The 14,084-nt window shown below is 58.8% G+C and overlaps 2 protein-coding genes across 2 annotated transcripts; both read right to left on the bottom strand.

Moving 5' to 3' along the window:
• Positions 1–934: 934 nt before the first annotated feature.
• LOC128351291 (platelet glycoprotein V-like) lies at positions 935–4,789 on the bottom strand. Its single transcript, XM_053310682.1, has 2 exons — positions 4,664–4,789; positions 935–4,153 (listed from the first exon to the last, which is right to left on the bottom strand). The coding sequence occupies exon 2, from the start codon at positions 4,150–4,152 to the stop codon at positions 1,594–1,596; it is 2,559 nt and encodes an 852-aa protein (XP_053166657.1). The 5' UTR covers position 4,153; positions 4,664–4,789; the 3' UTR covers positions 935–1,593.
• A 1,909-nt stretch (positions 4,790–6,698) lies between these two features.
• On the bottom strand, positions 6,699–14,084 carry LOC128351021 (carboxypeptidase N subunit 2-like). Its single transcript, XM_053310098.1, has 2 exons — positions 14,017–14,084; positions 6,699–9,552 (listed from the first exon to the last, which is right to left on the bottom strand). The coding sequence occupies exons 1-2, from the start codon at positions 14,050–14,052 to the stop codon at positions 7,915–7,917; spliced, it is 1,674 nt and encodes a 557-aa protein (XP_053166073.1). The 5' UTR covers positions 14,053–14,084; the 3' UTR covers positions 6,699–7,914.

The following is a 14,084-nucleotide window of genomic DNA, read 5'->3' on the forward strand; positions in this document are numbered from 1 at the left end:
ACTAACGTGGAGGGGCGGATCTTGTCAGCCACTGTCAAGCTGGCCCTTTCCAGGTGCACCCCCACCCAACCCGCCATTCCCAAAGTGGGGGCAGAAAGCTCATCCTCATGAGGCAGCGGGGGGGGGGGGAGCAGGCCACAGGCTGCTCCTCTTTCCTGCCCTGCCCAAGAGCTGCGCTGCCTGCAGGCAGGGGCGTATCTAGGGTAGGGCAGGCAGGGCACGTGCCCCGGGCGCCACTTGAAGGGGGTGCCATTTTTTGAAAATTAGAAAAATGGCCACCGAAAACAAAATGGCCACCACACATGCTCAAATGGCCTCTGTGAGGCCCTAGTCCATGCCAGGCTTCGGAGAGGCCATTTGAGCATGCATGATAGCCATTTTGTTTTCAGCGGCCATATATATATATATATATATATATATATATATATATATATATATATATACACACATACATACATACACACACACACACACACACACACACACACACACACACATATAGCCACCGTACATGCTCAAATGGCCCCTGCGAGGCCCTAGAGGCCAGCAGGGGGACTGGGAATCTTTGCAGACCCCCCTCCCAATGGCCTTTAGGAAGCCCCCTGAAGGGGCTACAGGTAATTTTTTAAAATTTAATATAATATAAGTCACTGTGCACATATTCAGATTGGCACTGTGTAAAGAGAATCAGGGCTTGTGAATACTGAGCTGAAGCTTATGAGCTAGGATTGTATTCATTTGCTCTTACTTTGCTTCTTGTGATAAGTGAGTTAAATGTGATGTCTTAATAATATTAATGGTGAGTTTGTCTTTGAATCAGTGTGTAATCCTTAGTATTAAGGCCCACTGGGAGTTTCTTGCTCTCTTTCTCTCATTTTAACTGTCTTTCTGAAAGACTAGAATATATTCCAAGCAGTGACACAGTTTACTCTGCATATCCTTTAATTATTTTCAGAGTATCTGGGAAAAGTTAAATTCTCCATTGATTTTTAAGACTTATGTAATGGTGATGCTACAATGCATAGTAGAGAATTAGACAGGCACTTCTGTTTAGTTTTCCAAGTACAGCTCCACATAGTATTTGGGTATTTCATGAGCCCCAGAATACTGAAATTTGTAGTTTTCCAGCATTTTTTGGTCTGCCTACATCCACTGCTAAATAGTTTTTGAAATATTAAAAGATTAAGGAGCTTCACTTGTATTTTTGAGCTGATATTATGGTAAAGTTATCTGAAAGATGGGTGTCAGATGTTTGGACAGGGGGCACAATTTCAGTACTTGCCCTAGGCACGATTTTTCCTAGATACGCCTCTGCCTGCAGGCCGGCCATTCACCAGGCAAAGCTGTATGGCGGCAGCTCTGCCCGGCAAATGACCAGTCGGTCTGCAGGCGGTGCAGCTTCCAGGGAGGGCAGGGCAGAGAGGAGCAGGCCACTCGGGCGGCAGCCAGGAAGCAGAGGCAGCTGCGTCCCCCCCCCCCCCCGCTGGCAGCCCCTGAGGACAAGCCGCTTCTCCTGGCTCCTCACTTTGAGCCGCCTCTGAGAAGGGCCCGTGGCAGCAAAGCCCCAGCGCAGCCCGCCATGCTGCCCCCCCCTCACCGGGCCTCCTTCCTGGGCCTCACCCACACCAGCTGGACAGGCTCAGGCAGCCGGCCTGGAGGGTGCGTGGCTCGGTAGAGGGCCTGCAGCAGCCTGACCAAGGCCACGGTGCCGCCGACTTCCACGCAGAGCATGGCCAGGTACAGGCCCAGAGTCACCTGGCAAGACTGGGGCCGCTGGGCTGGGAGCCCAGAGAAGCCAGCTTTGGGGCTGGGCTGTGGGCTCTGGGGCGGAGAGGTCCGGGCGGGCCTGGGGGAGGCGGCAGGGGTGCGGCAGGGGGCAGAGGCTGCCGAGGGGAGGGTGGGGGCCGTGCCAACGGGGGGCCTCTGCAGCTGGCTCACCATGCCGGTGAAGGAGGGGGTCCTCAGTGCCGGTGCCGGGGTGGCTCCTTCTGCAGCAGCAGTGGAGGGGGGCCCAGCGGAGGCGCCTTGGCCTGGTCGGCTGGCGCTGGGGCCTCGGTCGGTTCCAAGGCTTGCTGGGGCCGGTGCCTCCCTGGAGAAGGAGGAGGAGGCCTCCCGAGTGCTGATGGCAAGTCCGGGAGCGGTGGTGCGTGTTTCAGTGGCTGCCAGGGAGACCGTCAGAGCAGTGGGAAGTGCTTCAAGGCTGCTGGGAGTTTGGCCAGGGGGTGCTGTGGATGTGTCGGGGGCTGGCAGCGTCTGGAGGGCTGCGCAGGAGGAGCTGAGGCCAGACCTGGTGGGGGCAAGTGAGGTCTCTGCAGCGGTGTCAGGCCCCACCCTCGGCGGAGTCCCAGCACACATGGGTTTGGGTGCTGTGGAGGGAATCTGGGTTGTAGCTGTGATCTGGGGGGTACACTGAGTCTCAGCAGTGGCAGTAGGAAACCCAGGAACTTTGATTGTGGCAGGGATCCATTTGCGGGGTGTACTTGGCATCCCAGCTGTGGGGCTAAGGTTGCTGCTGGTGATGATCGTGGTTTCCCTTGCGGTGGGACTCCTGGTGGTTGTTATTTGAGGGGATGTTTCTGTGGCAACAGTGGTGGTTTCAGAGGTTGTCCTGATGGTGGTGCTGGTGGCTTGTGGGGTTGTGGTGAGATGCTGCGTGGCGGTGGTGGGCTGATGGACAGCCGTGGCTGCAGCTTCAGCCGTGGTGAGGACTTCAGTGACTGGGGGAACAGTTGGGGTGAACTCCCTTGTGGGCAGCGACGTGGTGTCAGAGGAGCTGGTAGCCATGGGGGTGGTGGTTAGGCAGCCCAACTGGTCTTCTGTCAGCACAAGGACAGCCTTCCCAGCCAGCGCCCCTGTGCCTCTACAGGTCACTTTTTTGAGGTCTTTAACTTTTTTGGAATGATCTCTCATCCACCTGTGGAGATAGAGAAGATGACAGTCGCAGTTCCAGGGATTGTCGCCAAGATACACCGAGGTGAGTCTGCTGAAGCTGCCAAACAGACCCTCGGGAACGTTCCTTAGATGGTTCCTGTTCAGTCTGAGGGTGTTCAGTTCCGGGAGAGAAGACCCCGCCAGGCTCCCCAGAGAAGAGAGCAGGTTTGCCTCCAGATTGAGTTCCGAGAGCCTGTTGAGGCCTGTGAAGACACTGGGAGGCCCACCTGCCAGCTGGTTGTGGGCCAGGCTGAGCTTCCTGAGGCTGGTGAGGTTTGCAAAGACCCCCGCAGGAAGAGCCTGCAAATGGTTCCTGCTCAGGTCCAGTTCTTGGAGCAGCGGCATCTCGCCAAAGAGCCGGCCGGGCAGCCGTTGGATGCTGTTGGAAGCCAGTTTCAGCTGCTTGAGTTTTCTCATTCCGTGGAAGGCCTCACTTGGGAGAGCCTCCAGCCGGTTCTGGTCCAGGAAGAGCTTCTCCAGGTTGGGCAGGTTCCTGAGCAAGCTGGGGGGCAGAGTTTGGATCTTGTTCTTGGAGAGGCCGAGCTCTGTCAGGCTCTGCTGGCTGTCCAGGCTCCCCTCCGGGAGGCCACTGAGCTCGTTCTCGTAGAGTCGGAGGACCTTCAGCAGCCTCAGCTCCTTGAAGACCTCCTTGGGGAGGTCTGAAATCCTGTTTCTGGCCAAGTGTAAGAAGGTCAGCCTGGGCAGCGCATCAAAGACACCTTCCGGCAGAGAAGGGATTTCGTTCATGTGCAGATACATCTCCTCCAGGTTCTCGAGATCATCGAAGAGCCCCTTTTCAATCCATTGGATGCGAGAGTCGCGCAGAGTCAGTTTCTGCAAATGAGGCAGATTTCGGAAGGCGCCGGGTGGAAGGCTCTGCAGTTCTGCCCCACTTATTTCCAAGTCCTCCAGGTCCTCCAGGTTATCAAATGCTCCCACTTCCACAGTCCTAATCTTGTTGCTTATGAACAAAACCTTCCTCAGGTTGGGCCTGTTCCGGAAGGCTCCCTCTTTGACGGCCACGAGGCTGGTTTCCACAAAGATCATCTCCGTGATGAGGGAACTTGCCGAGTCTGGGATCTCTGTGACATCCCTGATCTGTGTGTAGACGTCCTGGTGGTCCTTGGGGGCTGAATAGTCCTGACTTCTGCCAGTGTCCACACTGAGACCGAGGAGGAGGAGGAGGAGGAGGAGGAGGGCAAGGCCTCTGGGCAGCAGCATGCTGGAAGAGAGCCGGAGATCCAGCCTCATTAGCCACACATCCATGCACTTTGCAAACCTCTCTGCAACCAGGGCATCCTCCTCCCGCTGCCCTGGGACAAAGAGTGGTGAGGAGGGGCTCTTCTGCAGAGAGGCGGGGGGAGCAAAGAGTAAGTGGCCACCCAGCTGGTGGTGGGGGTCCTTCTCCCTCAGGGGGGGCCCAAGGACACCCCCCCCCTTCATCTATAACTATGCTCCTATGGACAGCACCATGTGGACTGTGGCCCATGGAAGCCTCTGGGACAAGGACCGGGTTCAAGGCCTTCAAGGTGCTACTGCCCCCCCCCCAACTGTTTCTGCTGCAACCGCCTAACCGGGCCATCCCTTCTGAGGGGGTGGGTGGGAGGGGGTGTAGGGAGTGGCTGAAGGGCCCCTGTGGGGCAGGGGATGAGGCTCTGGTGTGGGGATCTGGGGGAGAGGCAAAGAGGGGTCTCCAGAATCCCAGACAGCACGGAAGGCGAACTCCACTCACCTGCCTGGTCCCTGGCGGTGCCGCTGGACTGGACTGGAGCTGCGTGCCGGGTGCAGAGTGAGGCCCCTTTGGCCTTATCTCTGGGCGGCCGGGAGCAGGAGAGCTGCACACTGGGTGTCACCAGGCTCTGCAGCTCTGCATGGAGAGATAACCGCCCAGGGCTGGGCTGGAGAGCCTTTCGGGAGGGGCTGCCAGGAGATGTTGTAGAATCCAGGAGCACACAAGGCCCAGGCAGGGGAGCGAAGCAGGACCATCAGCAGCTGGATGGACCAGATGCTGCTGTGGACAGAGAGGCAAGTGCAGACCGCATGGCCCGCTGGTGTCTTAGCCCTGCCTTGTTGAGTGCCCTGCCTGTGACACTCTTACCTCGGCACTTGGGGGCCAAAGTCCAGGGCCTCCACACCCCCTGCCCCCCCCCCCCAATCCTCTTTAGATTGTCCCAGGTGGTCGCAGCTGGCTGCCGGGTGGCTGAGTGGGATTATGACCTGTGATGGGTGCTCTAGAGATGGACTAATGTGGGATGGGAATGTGTTAAGCTGCATCTTGGAATGTTTCTGCTCCTGCATATTTGCAAACATATACCCCATGTGTTAAAAAGACTGTGTTTCTCACGAGGTGTGTGTGGGGGGGGATGATGCTTAACTTGCAGCAGGAGGGGAGCCTCCAGGGGGGCGTTTTCCAACGGCCTTTAGGTCCAGACTCCCAAATGGCCGAAGTGCTCCTCTGCCTCCACTCCCGGGCGCTTTCCAGACTAGCCGCTCCACAGCAGCAAAATGCCTCCTTTCGGGCAAGTCTCATTCGGAATGTGAACAGCAGGGGGAGCCGTCTCGTCTCGCAGCAACTAACAACCTGGTAAAACAGCAACCTTTTAACGCTGGACATCCTTGCTCTAAATCGCAGTGATTAAATTTGAGACAAGGCCTTGGCGATGTGGACGGCACCCTGCTGTCCGCGTAGGGGCTGCGGTGTCCGACGCAGGAAGTGCGGAAGCCCCCTTCAGAGATCCCTCCTGACCCCGTTGCAGGGTCTGGTCTGGAAAGCGCCCAGGACTGGAAGACCAGTAACTAAAGCCCCATGCAAAAGCTGGCCTGGATCAGGGAAGGGGTTGACCAGAAATACGACAGCTGTGATGGGGGGAACTAGTTAGACTGATGTCTCTCTCACCTGTGGGGAGGGGCTGCAGGCGACAGACAGAACCCTGCCCCCCTTCCTGCCCCCCCCGCAAGTGGTGCCCTTTTGGGGTTAGTGCAGGCCACTTGCTGGGTGGGGGAAGGGGAGAGACAGAGGCTGAGCTCTTGTGGCCAGAGGCGTGAAGGCGCTTGGGTGCCACTCCGGGGGGGGGGCACAGGGATGCTGCCGCTGGCCTCTGGGAAAGGGCTGCTGCTGTCTTCTTGACACCCCCCCCACCCCACCCCAAACATGAGCTCTGGCTGCTGGGGGCATCCAAGGGTCTCACAAGGAGGCCCCTTTGGGTTGGGGGCTCCTGTCCAGGCATCGGTCTCGGGGCTGGTCATGAGCCTGCAGGGTCTGGGCCGTCTCCTTTGGGGGGGCTCCCCACGGAAGGAGGCACAACTTCCGGAGAGGAGCCCGAATCAAGTGTGGGGGGAGGCTGCACTGTGGCTTGAGGGGGGCGTCTGCCATGTGCTCTGCCCCCCGCCCCCACCCTGGGTCCATCATGTCCCACCACTGAGGCACACCCAGGCTCTGCCCCCCACACCGCAGCTGCCACCAGCCCCCCACCCCACCCCACCCCAGGCTCCACCCTGGAGACAGAGGAGAAACAGCCCATCCGCCCACTTGCAGTGGCCAGAGCAGGGTGTGGAGTGACAGTGGGCAGCGGAGGCGGGTGGGGGTCAGGTGGGGGCTGTGCAGAGGAGCTAGCCCTGCCCCCCCCCCATGTCAGTGCAGCAGCGGCGGGGGGGGGGAGCCATCTCCAAGCCGCTGAAGGGCTGCCACATCCGAGGAGGAGCCGGCTTGTTCTCTGTCGCTCCTGAGGACGGGGGGGGGGAGCAGCACCACCAGGGGGGTCCGAGGGTGTGTGTGGGTGTTTTTTTTTATTGTTTCGCATGTTGATATAGGGCTCCAAAGCAGTTTACAATCGAGCAACACAAAGCGAAGCCATTACAACCATTTGGGTCTTCGCAGCCTGTTTGTCACCGTTGGTGAGGAAGCGCTTGATCCAGCCGGGAGCTCAGGGGGCCATGGGGGGGGCCGTCCCCGAGTCGCTCCTGGCCCTTCAGACGGAGGCAGCAGTGGGGCTGGCACAGAAGCAGGGTTGAGCTCGGCTGCAACACAAGGGGGTGTGGGGGGGGCGGGGGGCGGTCCCTGACTGCCCGGGCTGAGAGGCAGCAGACTGGCCCAGCCTCTCGCCGCCTCCTTTGCTCGCGCTTTGCAAAGGGGCTGGTCGGCATCTGGCGGGGCTGCTGTAGCAGGGAGGTTGGCCCAGGAGACCGCCAAGCACTGTCCCCTCTCACAGGGGCTCCCAGATGGCGCTGACTACGACTCCCAGCATCCCCGGCTGCAGCGGCCTTTGGCTGGGGATGCTGGGAGTTGTAGTCAACAGCGTCCGGGAGCCCCGGTGAGAGGGAAGGCTGCTTGCCAAGGGCCCTTCGCACTCCTCCCTTTCTGGCCTGACCCTGTTCAGAGGCTCTCCAGCAATAGAACAGACTCTTGACAGGGAGCCGACTTTGCACAGCTTCGCTAGATTCGTCCTCGGAACGGCCCTGCCCTCTGTGCTGCTAGGCCTGTGCGAAGCTGTGGGGCCCTCTTTGGCTTCAGCCCTCTTCGGCCCCAAACAAAGCACCGTCTGGTGGTGGCCACAGCTGGGCCAAAGTGAAGCAAACGGGACGGAACTCTTCAAAAAAAACACCCCACCATACCGCCCCCCCCCCAACTACTTAAGCTTCCGCTGCTGGCCCTCTGAATAGTTTGGCCGGAAGCCAAGTGGGGGACCCTCCAAAGCCCCCCCCCCCCCCAAGCACAGCTGAGCTTCCCTCTCAGTCGAAGTGCAGCTGCTTCACCCAGCCCGGCTGGGGAGGTCTCCGGCATCCCCGGGAGGAACTGAGGCGCCGCAGAGAGTGTGAGCTTCTCACCGCCCGGCCGGGCTTTGGTGCAGACTGGGTGGGACGCCAAGCCAGCTCTCCCGGACCCCCCACCCCCTCCGTTCCCTTGATGGCCACACGGCTTGCCCTGTGCTGGTGCAGAAATGTCCTGCTTCGGGGTCACCGGGTTTGCTGTTCCTGGAGCTGCGGTCAAGGCAGAGGCTCCTCCTCCTCAATGCTGATTGTAACCCGGACCCGGATGGCCCCACAGCCTGAGGCCCGCAGGGACAGATCCCTGCTGAAATTCTGCCCGGGGCTGTTCAGACTTTCCCCCGCAGGGAGGCACAGGCTGAGCTGGTGGCAAATGCCCACCTCACATACCAAGTGGACGTCTCCTGCCGAGTCCTGGTAAGGGCATCGCTGAGGCAGGGCGCTGGGCTCTGGGGAGGGATCCTGAGGCTCTGCCCGGCAACGGGAAGGTCCTGGCTTGCGCGGACAGACCAGTTGCTCCGGCTTCAGTGTGGGGAGACCCCATCCCTCCAAGTACGCTGGACTCCGGCAGGAGGCCTGGCTGTTGAGCAGCGGGTCTGTGCCCTGCAGCCACTTGGCCAGGGGTGCCAGGTGGCAGTCACAGGCCCAGGGGTTGCCTTTCAGAGCCACCTGGGCAAGGAAGGGGTTGGAGGCAAAGATGCCCTCGGGCAGGGCCGCCAGCTGGTTGTGCGCAATGGTCAGCACCTCCAAGCTGGTGAGGTTGGCCAGGAGGTCTCTGGGGAGCACCCCGAGCTGGTTGTGGCCCAGATCCAGCCACCTCAGGGCAGCCAGGCCGCGGAAGGCCCCGGCAGGCAGGGTGCTCAAACTGTTATTGGACAGCACGAGGAGCGATAAGTTGGAGAGGCCGCTGAAGAAACTCTCTGGGATGGCCTGGAGCTGGTTGTGCGCCACGGAGAGGCTGGTGAGGCCAGGAGCTCCCGCCAAGAGCCCGGCCGGCAGCTCTGTGAGCTGGTTGCTGTCCAGGTTCAAGGAGGCCAGGCTGGGCAGGGCGGAGAAGGCCCAGGGCCCCAGGCGGGTGAAGGCGTTGTGCTGCAGGTGGAGCCGCCTCAGGTGGGATTGCCGGGAGAAGACTCCCAGGGGCAGCTCCGCCAGGGCGTTCCCATCAAGGCGGAGCTCCTGGAGCTTTGTCAGCGGGTAGAAGGTGCCAGGCAGGAGGGAGGTCAGGCTGTTGTCGCTCAGCCTCAGCAGCTGCAGGCCTCCCAACGGCTCAAAGAGGGGCTCTGGCAGCCCAGGGAGCTCGTTCTGAGACAAATCGAGGGTCTCCAAGCGCTTCAGGGGCTGGAAGATGTGGGGGGGCAGCGACACGATCCTGTTCCCTTGGAGGTGGAGGCCTTGCAGGCTGGGGGTGTGGTTGAAGAGCCCCGGCTCCAGGGTCTTGATGGGGCTGAACTTGACAGAGAGCTGCCTCAGGTTGCCCAAGCCCAGGAAGTGGTAGCCCGCCAGAGCCTCCAGCCTGCTTGCCGAGATCTCCAGTTCTTGGAGGTTCGGCAGCCCTGCAAAGGCACCCTCCCCCAGAGACTGGATGGGGTTGCCCAGGAAAGCCAGCCTGAGGAGGGCCTGGCAGTGGCTGAGCGCCCGGCTCGGAAGGGAATCCAGAGAGGTCTCCACAAAGAACAGCTGGGTGGCGTTGGGAGGGATGCCTTCGGGGACGTCCATGAGGAAGTCCTCGGAGCAGAAGACGGTGGTGTTCCCAAAGCACTGGCAAGGGGCTGGGCAGGCCCTGGCCACGCTCCCCAGCGGGCCCGTCAGCAAGAGGCAAAGCAGCCAAAGGTGATGCCCGCTGGCTGTCCATCTGCCCTGGGGGGGAAGCAGAGAGGGGGGTGGTCAACCGTGGGCCCAGGAGTGGGAGGAAGTACAAACAGTCGGGGTGTGCATGGGCCGGGTTTTGTGGCTCGGACCGAATTCAGACTGAACTGCTGGTTCGCAAACCGGTTCAGTCACACCAACCAGCTGCTGCAGCCCATTTGATGGAACCGGCTCAAACTGCTTCGGCCCAGTTCAATGCTCTGAGGCATTATGCTTGTAAAGCGGAATCTGGTGAGGATTCCCATTAACAAGCAAAGGGAAATCCTGCCTTTAAAAGGCTTCTAAGGGTGGCCAGGGGGGCGAAGAGAGGACACCTTTAAAAGTAAGAACATAAGGACAGCCCTGCTGGATCAGGCCCACCCATCTAGTCCAGCATCCTGATCCACACAGTGGCCCACCAGATGCCTCTGGGGAGCCCAAAGGCAGGAGTTGAAAGGGGCAGGCCCTCTCTCCTGCTGTGGCTCCCCTGCCACTGGGATTGAGAGGCATCGTGCCTCTGAGGATGGAGGTGGTTTATAGCCACCAGCCTAGTAGCCATTGATAGACCTGTCCACCATGAATCTGTCTAAGCCCCTTTTAAAGCCATCCAAACTGGTGGCCATCACCACATCCTGTGGCAAAGAATTCCATAGATTAATTATGTGCTGTGTGGAAAAGCTCTTCCTCTTGTTGGTCCTAAATTTCCCGGCCTTCAGTTTCATGAGGTGACCTCTGGTTCTAGTGTGGTGAGGCAGGGAGAAAAATTTCTCGCTGTCCACCCTCTCTACTCCATGCCTAATTTTATTCACTTCAATCATGTCTCCCCTTAGTCGCCTCTTTTCCAAACTAAAAAGCCCTTTGATACTGTAGCCTTGCCTCCTAAGGAAGGTGCTCCAGGCCCCTGATAATCTCTTCTGCATCTTCTCCAGTTCCACAATATCCTTCTTAAGACACGGTGACCATAAATTAAGTAGGTGCTTACCAATCCTCCGGTGGTGCCAATGTTGGGAGCGGCCTGGTTCTGGCTTCCACAGATGCGTGGAGGCTATTTGCATGTGCATTTGCATGTGCAAATTTGCATGGTCACACAAGGGGCCTCTGTGCATGCATGGAGGCTGGAACTCTGCTGCTGCCGCTGCTGGAGGATCAGTAAGCACCTATTTTTAAAGGTGAGCTCTGCCTCCTCCCCAGCCGGCCTTAGAAGACTTTTAAAGGCAGGATTTCCCTTGCTTGTAAAGAAGAACCCCCACTGGATTCCCCTTTACAAGCATAGCCCCTCAGATCATCAAACCGGGTCAAATCGGTTCACAACAGACTGGGCTCGGTCCGGTTCAGTCCCCTGGAGGCATTTGAGAAGCGGTTCGTGCACACTCCTAATAAACAGGCAAGAGACAGGCTGTCAGCCTGCTATATACACGATTTTTAAAAGTCCTTTAAAAATGGCATTATTTGAGCCTGATTCAATGGAAGATTCCTACTTTTTGCATTCATGTGTGTATGTCGGTCTAAGAGGCTTTCAGCCTTTGCAGACAAGAAGGCTTTTTTGTAACATAAATGTGGAGTGGTCAACTCCAGTGTTATACCAAGTCCTTTCAGAGCCACACGAAGGAAGATGCCGCTGAAGTCCAGCCCGGGCAAGGTTGCCAGGGCGCTTTCCAGAGTGGACCCTGCAACGGGGTCACGTCATCTCTCTGGAGTGTGCTTCCACACTCCCTGTGTTGTGACACCGCAGTCCCTACACAGACAGCAGGGTGCCGTTCAGATTTCCAATGCCTTGTTCCAGATTTAATCACTGCGATATAGAGCTGCTGTCCTATATCCAGCAGGAAGGGTTGCTCGTTTTCGTGAGACTGCTCCCCCTGCTGGGTGCTTTGCTGTTTACATGTTGAATGTGATTTGCCTGAAAGGCAGCGTTTTGCTGCTGTTGAGTGGCTACGCTGAAAAGCGCCCAGGCGATTGTGAGCAAGGTTCCCAAAGCATTCCTTCTGCAGGGATGGCACATTTGCCGAGCACTCACAGGGACTAGCTCCTTGCATTTGTTGTAGGGATTTCTAAGTGGCTTTCCCAGTGCTCAAAGCAATGGGGGAAAATATCAAAAATAAGGACATGATAGGAGACCAGCTGGAGCAGACTAAGAGGCCCATCCCATCCAGCCTCCTGTTTCCCACAGTGGCCACCCAGGCAGCCCCCTAACAGGGCAGGAAGACTGGAGCCCTCCCCCGAAGTGGACCCCCCCGCATCTGACCCCCCCAGGCAGGCTGCCGCTGCACATGCAGCCCATCACAGCCCACTCTCTCCCCCTCCCCCTCCCCCTCCCCCTCCTCCCCCATGAATCCCTCTGACCCCCGCTTTAAAGCCACTAAGCTGGGCGCTTTCCAGATGACGGGCTGCTCAGCAGTGAAATGCTTTGGCTTGGCAGGATCGCTTTGGAAACGTAAACCGCTTGCGCAACTATTCTGCAATGGGAAAATACAGCTCTTTATTTGTGAGGCACATGCAACATTGTACGACGAAAACGCAAGGATAAAATCCGAAAGAAGGCATTGGAAATGTGAACGGGACCTTGCTGACAGTGCAGGGACCGCGATGTCAGAACACAGGCAGGACGGAAGCCCACTTAACGGACACACAGTGGCACTATTGTAGTGTGTAATTGGGAAAGTGCCCTGGTGGCCATTACCATACCTTGTGTCAGAGAGTTCCATACATTAACTCTTGCCAGCGTGGTGTAGTCCTTAGAGTGTTGGGACTAGGACCGGGGAGACCCGAGTTCAAATCCCCATTCAGCCATGATACTAGCTGGGTGACTCTGGGCCAGTCCCTTCTCTCTCAGCCTAACCTACTTCACAGGGTTGTTGTGAGGAGAAACTTAAGTATGTAGTACACCGCTCTGGGCTCCTTGGAGGAAGAGCGGGAGATGAAATGTGGATAATAATAAAAGATAATATTGCTGTGCCATGTCAGGAAAGGACTTTCTTCTTTCTTTGGTCTACCGCTGAATCTCCTGCTTGCTGATGGGTGACCTTGAATTCTGTCATTTTATATGCTAATATATTTGTATTTATATACAGTGTTTGAGCTACAAGGGACTTTGAGCAGTGTATCTATATTTAAAAGTCATAAAACATAATAATATTATAAGACCATGACAGTAGTTGGCTGCTGAGAAACTGGGGGGGGGGGATTGGATGTCCACACCCCTCCCTCCTTTGGGGCTGTGATCCTGCGCTGGTGGATCACTTGCCTGAGCATCGCCCCTTCCCCCGCCCCTGCCCTTCCCTCCAACACGCCCCAATGCTGGGCCAAGGCGGCCTATCCTGTGCCTGCGTGCGAGGAAAGGTCCCTCCCTAAAGCACAGTGAGGAGGTTGTCCCCTCCCCGCCCGGCCTGCCCCAAGAGAGGTGGGGGCGGCAGGAGGCCTGTTCCATGATGGGGGCCGAAGACGTGGCCCTGGCCACTGGCTCAGCTGCTCCAAGGCGGCAGGCAGGGAAGGGGAGATGCAGCCACCAGGGATTGAACCTGGGACCTGCTGCATGCCGGGCAGGCCCCCACCCCCCAAGGGGGCCCCCCCGGGGTCTGCCATCCAAAGCCTGACCACAGCTAGGCTTGCTCAGCTTCAGCAAGCTCAGGACGGCTGCATTGGGCGCCCTTAGACCAGGGTCAGGGCACTGGACTACAACTCCCATCATCCCCAGCTACAATGGGGCTGATGGGAGTGGGAGTCCAGCAGCTTCTGGAGGCCCCCACTTGGGAGCCCCTGCCTTCGACCCCGCTGTGGAAAGCGCTCCAGGTTTTACTGTGGGTAGTAAGACAAATATAAGGAAACAAGACCGCCGCCCCCATCCCAAGGGAGCTGCGGTCTAAGAGGAAATACAAGGCCGGCGCCATCGGCAGGTTGTGCTGGGCTGGAGCGGGACCTTTGCTCCCCTGCCCTCTGCTCAGCAGAAACAGGCTGCCGTGGCTGCTGCGGCCATTGCCGTTCCAGTCCCCATCCCCTCACAGGCTCCAGCGTTTCCAGGGGGGCCAGAGCAGCAGACCAACCTGGAGCAGCCCGCCCCTGGCCCCCACCTTTTCTGCCCCCCCCCCACACACATGCAGCTGGGCGGCACCTGGGACTGGCCAGCTGGGACAGAGGCTCAGAGCCCCCCGAGGGCCGCCTGGGGCCCAACGCCAAGAAGCAGCCCCTCGAGCCGCTGCGGCCAGTGAAAGCCCTGCCGAGCCCTTCCTGGCGGGTGGGGGCTTCCCTCCGCAGCCCTCTCCCTTGGCCTCTCTGGCAGGCCCCCCTGCCCTGGCGGGCACCCATCAGGGCCCTGGCCCTCTAGGGAGGTGGGAGAGGGGCCTCTCCCCCAGGGGCCCTTGGCTGAGGGTCCCCACAAGCCTGGCACCCGCACTGCAGAGAGGCAGCAGGGAAGAAGACCCCCCTGGCCGGAAACAGCCACCCGGAGCCGCTGGGGCTCGGTCTCCTCCGGGCACTTACTGTCTGCGAGGCTGAGCAGCAGCCGGCCGGGGCCATGGCAGCCTCCCTCTGTCGGGCAGAGCGTCCCC

The sequence above is a fragment of the Hemicordylus capensis genome, chromosome 3 (genome assembly GCF_027244095.1).
Source record: "Hemicordylus capensis ecotype Gifberg chromosome 3, rHemCap1.1.pri, whole genome shotgun sequence".
Lineage (NCBI taxonomy): Eukaryota > Metazoa > Chordata > Lepidosauria > Squamata > Cordylidae > Hemicordylus > Hemicordylus capensis.

What these genes read in the sequence shown, in the direction of transcription:
- LOC128351291 (XM_053310682.1), bottom strand. Translation starts at nt 4,152, where the DNA reads ATGCTGCTGCCCAGAGGCCTTGCCCTCCTCCTCCTCCTCCTCCTCCTC.
- LOC128351021 (XM_053310098.1), bottom strand. Translation starts at nt 14,052, where the DNA reads ATGGCCCCGGCCGGCTGCTGCTCAGCCTCGCAGACA. An exon ending in GCTGCTCAGCCTCGCAGACA is followed by an intron (nt 9,553 to 14,016) that starts GTAAGTGCCCGG and finishes CTTCCCCCCCAG; the next exon opens with GGCAGATGGACAGCCAGCGG.